At 35.3% G+C, this 6,000-nt stretch overlaps 1 protein-coding gene across 1 annotated transcript in view; it reads right to left on the bottom strand.

The window, feature by feature from the left end:
• Positions 1-719: 719 nt before the first annotated feature.
• Positions 720-6,000, bottom strand: part of GPATCH2 (G-patch domain containing 2) — a 127,018-nt gene continuing 121,737 nt past the window's right edge. The window contains exon 10 of the mRNA XM_086744834.1: positions 720-4,425. Coding sequence (XP_086600960.1) covers positions 4,256-4,425 — 170 coding nt within the window. The 3' untranslated portion in view covers positions 720-4,255. The remainder of the gene's footprint in view (positions 4,426-6,000) is intronic.

Raw genomic sequence — 6,000 nt, 5'->3', positions numbered from 1 at the left:
AAAAAAAAAGAAATCCCAATCTTAAATACCGTACCTGTAAAAATAAAACATTAGCTATACAGTTGGACTACAGGTCAATAAAGAAATAATTCAGACTGTGTTTTTTTCAGACTAAACACACACACTGCCCTTAGGTATGGGACTCTATTGTGGGTAACTCGCTTATGCAATTGCTGTGTGCTAACTATGCCGCTGCTCCTGAAAACTCTGCTAGGAATTAAAGTCTAATTAAAAAGTCTCTTGACTTTAGAGTAACTTACTGAAACTGCCCTGGGAGCGTGGGGAGAGGGAAGGTAAAACAATGGTGTGTGAATTCTTCTTGCAGAAACAGTTTTGCAGAACTGTTTGAAGAGAAAGCACGAAGTCCTGTCACAGTAATCCAAGTATACACATACTTAAAGAGTGGAGACAACTTGTATTTAAACGTCTTAGAAGAATACGATAACAAAGCACTGCAAACATCTTAAAAGCGGCATTTCCTGATGTCGTGGTGTAACCTTTTCAGCTGGATAATAGCAAACTAGAAAAGAAGTACTAGCAAAAAGGTACATATAATACTGTCTGTAGTACAACAGCTTTAGCATAATATGCATCTACTCGCTAGAAGATATTAGCAACCTTAATTATATTTTCAGAAACCGCATGTTTTTGTACTCACCTGTGCAATAATAATAATATTGAAAAAGGTAATTTAAAGAAAAGAACGTACAAAACCCATGAAGAATGGAGTCTATTTATTTTATTTCATTTTGCATTTGTGCTGTTAAAGCAAAGCGCTCTATACATATTATTTAGCTATTTACTGCCATTCTACACCCATTATTGACCTAATTGCAGAAAGACAAATGCAGGGACAAACTTGTTAAAATTAGCATATTGATAATGCTTCTCTGACTTCAACAAATATTTACTTAAAAATAAGATACTGCTCATGGGTTTCTTTTATTAACAGTTAATGGCTCAATTCACAGAACTTTGAGAAACCATGGAACATGTAGCAAAATGCAGTGCTGACAATATGTAATGTCTCTTCTCTTCTCTAAACATTCTGCATAGGCAGAATATTATGGTAACAGCTGGGCTACCGATTAATCAAACACCTAAATGGAAAGAATCTGGTGAGTGACTTTTAGATACAAGATGATTCTGGTTTTTTTTTTGCATAGGCAAAAAACCTTCAATGTCACAGCCAGTAGGAATTACTAGCTTAAAATACTTGTATATGTATTTTAAAATAATGTGAGCCAGTTTTATAGCAGGTATCATAGTATGATTGAAAGTTAGGTATGGGAAAGACTTGAAGAAAAAAAAATATCCAAGTACTCTGACTTTTTCAAAGCCAACTAACATTGCAATGGTTTAAAAGAAGAAATAAAAGTACAATGTATTTTTGTTTTGTTTCTTAACACTAGTTTTAACTGTGCGAAATCACACTACTTGAATATCTTTAAAACCACTCCCGTGAGATGTGGAAAACCAGAAGTAAAATTACAGTGCGAGTCAGAATGGAAATTTTACTGCAACATAAAAATATCTCAAAACACTACATTAAAATATTTTATAAATCACTTTGTTCTACAGCTTCTTACAGATAAAGCTGACTGTCAGCTGTGGTATCTATGAGAATACCTGCTGGAAAAGAGACAAGGTGTATCTGTCTCTATATCAAAATCAGTTTGACTGGTCTTAATGTCTAATAGCTTCTCACTAATAGACTGATTTAAAACAAAAAGTTGTAAGATTTCCAATTAGACAGAATAGTTCTTCCATTATGGCTGTTTACTAGGTTGGCTGCCTCACTGTATCCGTGTGAATGGATTAATAAAGAGTTGAATGGGCTAAAGAGGTTTCCCCTCTACATGTATCCATTATTTCCCTGGTATCTTTTTAAAACAGGAAACATTTTCAAGTACTTTTGAGCTGCAGATTGCTTTCTTGAGGAACTACTGCTACAGAAACACTTCAAACAAGAGTTATATGTGCCATACTTAAGAATTTCCAGCCCTAGATATGTAGGTGTTGTAATCAAAGCACAACAATGGAATTTTAACAGAGAATGAATATTCCTTTACAGTTTTGCAAATAGAGCTAGAACAACCAGAACCTAAAGATTCACTTTATGTCCTTAATTCACATGTTGAAAATGTTTTTAAGAAATTTTTGATTGTGGTGTACAAGCCAGAGAGGTGTTTTGAATTCACTTGCCCTCAGTAGCACATTGCATTGAAAGAAGGGGAGCATGCCACATAAATTCATTAATGTAAATAACACTTATACAAGTGGGCACCTCTCCTAGCTGCAGAATTCCAGGCTCTCAGCCCTTTGCAATTATGTGGCCCTGAAATTCTTTGGCTATGGAATGTATTTAACTCATTTCTGTTGTGCAAGAGATATCTGAAGTGGCGAACTCGCATTAAACTCTGCCCCAAAACCTTTCAATAAAAAGTATGTGTGTTGATTATAAATCCCAAGTCTGTTTAAAAGTTTTTATCATTTCAAAAAGCAAAACTGCACAATCATATCAAATATTTAAACAGCAATAAACACTTCTCCTGAAATTCAGAGAACATGTGCATTCAGTTATCATTAAAAACAGTATCAGGTACTAACCTTTTACTCTATATTATGTGTATGGTGAAAGAATGTTCCCAAACCAACAATACTCACAGTGGAAAGCATGAACATTTCTTTCAAGGAAATTCAATGCTGTAATGGTGCTACTTCTTTTCCTAGTATTATTTTTCTGGAAAAATAGGTGAAGTTGAGTGAAAAAGAAATGCAATAAAAATACTTCTTAAAATTCATTACTATATTTCACAGTCACACGAAGGAAGCTATGCTCTTTTTATTCTAAGGAAATATCTTTGCAAACATCTGAAAGTATTTTCTCTGCAGTCTGGGAACACAGGAGGGGAGACATCCTCCTCTTGAAGAAAAAAAGACTGGGGAATCAAATCCTGTTCCCTCTGCAGTCAGGGAAAATATTGCCAGCTACTACAGGGGTGGCCGGGGCAGGGGTAGCAGGATTTTCTCCTTAGTCCCTCTGAACAAGATTCCTTCAGCCCTATGATTTAATTTTAGAGTGGAATTTGTTTTATACTGCAGACCAATAAGTACCCTAGGAACTTGATTGGTTGGTGCTTAATGAAATTGCTTCTGCTGACATTAGATACATTAGGATACTGATTAAAACATTTAATGATCCTTCTTGATTTTAAATTGCTAGCTTAGATTTGTGAGATGCCATCAAAATATCTTTTTCCTTCCTTTCCTCCACCCTAATCTTGCTTCTCCTTGTCCTTTTTCTGTTCATGATCCCTCAGTGCTGTGACCTACTGGCACCAGCACGATCACAAACCAAATGATAATACGATGTTGAACACTGCATTGTTTAAAATATGCCAAAACCAGGATATAAACACTGAAAGACAAAGTCATCTTTAAAATACAATTTCCTGGTTCAAAGCTCAAACTATTCTTAAATGTGGAAACAGTGAGGATTATTAATGTAAAGGGAAATCGAAAGTAAGAATAAACTTTAAAAAAATCTTCTGCTGAAAAGAGATAATCCTCTAAATGTAAAAACAAGTATAAAAGCTTTACTTTTGAGCTTGAATGTGGAAGACAGTGATACATTGCCAGATAATGATGTTGGAATGGCATTCTATGACAACAAAGCCATTTTTCAGGCTCTTACACAAAATTGCATACCATATCACCTTCCAGTGGGGAACATGTATATCTTATGGGCAAAATGACAGCTTATTCTCAAATATTGTTAAACACTAGAAATATCAGGTTTGGAAACTTTGCCTGAAACGGGGGAAAACACAACAGCTGTAAAAAGTTCCATTTTCCTTGACAAACCTTATCAAGACTCTTGAGATGAAATCATATTTACAAAAAAAAAAATTGTTTATATACTAAAACCTTCTGTGTCCGAAGTTTTTAAGAAAAAAAGTGAATATACTGAATTTTACGCTTAATACAAACTTTAAGATCACAGGAAATAAAAAAGTAGAAGTTTTTGTACATTTTAGCACCATGGTAAAGTTAGACTTGAATGCCGGTTCTGTCACTGTGGCTGTACCTTGCAGCTGGTGTAGCTAATGTGAAGCACATTGACTTCAGTGATCTTTGAGAGAAGAATAACTGGATTTGCTGATCACAACAAATAATATAAGTTTGCCTTTTTTTTTTCTTTTTAAATTAATTTTGAGCTTAATTTTTATTGGGCAGTCAGAGTGCATTTCTGTCAGCTAAATCCAAGTCCGAGTCCTTTTGGTCTCTGGATGGCTCGTATCGGCTCTGCCATCCCTTTGCCGTCTGGTCCAAGGCCCGTGCCAGGGGTCCAGCCCATATTCTGAAGCATTCTGTTTCCAATGTTGTTTTCTGGGATTGGTTGAGTGTTTTCACCTACAAACCCTGAGATTAAAGAAACACACAGCATTAATCAGCAGTGCCTGCCATGTGGAGAAGAGCAGGATAATCTCCCTTAAAGCTTTAAACCTTCTTATTCTCCTAATTCATCTAATAGGTTGCTAGAACAGGCTGTCTTTGCACATGTTGACCTCCTGACTGCATATGATTCTAAATTTGCTTTGCTTTATTTTTTATGTTTTAAAGACTCACTCAGTTTTTAAGTATGACAAATATTCCAATACAGTGGATTTTACATCCGTCTCGAAGAACATGCATTATCTGCCCAAGTCTACCAATATATCAGCAAGATTACCGGAATTTCTTGTCCTATTCAGTTACTAAGCCGAGGCACATCATAGTAATATGATCATCTTTCCGTTCTTAGCAATATTTATCAATGCTCAAGAGCTCTTTCAATAAAACACAATAAATATTTTCTGATTAAACTATTACAGCTGTTACAGAAACATGACAGTCAAGTGGTCTACCATTCTGAAATTCAGCTATATCTTTACTTAGTTTCTCTTTTACTGAACATTGTAAGAGAAATTTGATATATCCAAATTTACTTTTGGTATTTTCAATGCCATTAAGTGTTGTTTACACTTTTCTCTCCATACTGTCAAGATCTCTGAGAAAAGCTGCACACATATTGCAGAAAGGATTGTCAGGAGTGCAAGTGTTAATATAACAGATTCATTTTTTTAAATAATAGATTTTTTTTTTCCATGAATACATCATAAAAAAAAGTGAAGTCAAGTAACAAAGATGCGGTTTTCCTTCATCAACTGAACTCCTCAAGCTACAGCTTGAAGATGATGCATGGATAAGCCTTTCCATATGTAACTGTCTTGCATGAGGAATACAAATGATACTTACTTCAAGAATCTGCATTAAAACTTGTCAAGTTATACCATACAAACAATTTTTAAGAGGGTGGAAGTTTTTGAACTAACACAAGCAGTTGCACATGGGCAGCTGGATTTTGTTCTCAGCTTTGCTCAACATCTCCCTCGCCACAACAAGAGAACAAAAAAAACCCCACCATGTGCCCAGCTTCAAATATTCTCTGTTTAACTTTCTACCTATTTATTCTGGCCTGCTACTTCCTGAAAAATACTGTAGAAAGAGACTATAGTTTTTAAGACTAGGATGTCTTCAATCAAGAATTTACCATTGACAAGCAGCGGGCTCATCACTGTATTAACTTACCAAACAAAAATACACGAAAAGTTGAACATGCACTTCTGAAAAGTCTCATTTATCACACAAAAAAGCAAAGCCCCGCAGTGGAAACCGCATACACAGAGATAAATTCAAAATGAGAGGTTAAAAACCTTATGATGACTGTGATGATGAATTTACAGTACTCCAGCATTATCCAGCATATTCAGTACAACACTGGCTACACAAAAGGTAGACAGCTTTCTAGTATCTCAGTTCCTGAGTCAAAGAAAAAGGGAAACACATTGAGAGAAGGCATTCTTTAATACTGGTTTGAAGCTATGCTTAATGCTGGGCTTAAAATAAAGGCTTTTAAGTCAGCAGCCTCCAGTCCCCTAGAGAATTTCTCTTGAA

The sequence above is a fragment of the Chlamydotis macqueenii genome, chromosome 3, assembly GCF_036417535.1.
Source record: "Chlamydotis macqueenii isolate bChlMac1 chromosome 3, bChlMac1.mat, whole genome shotgun sequence".
Classification (NCBI taxonomy): domain Eukaryota; kingdom Metazoa; phylum Chordata; class Aves; order Otidiformes; family Otididae; genus Chlamydotis; species Chlamydotis macqueenii.
Note: the sequence above shows the minus strand (reverse complement) of the source record. Positions and strands in the feature narration are given on the sequence as shown.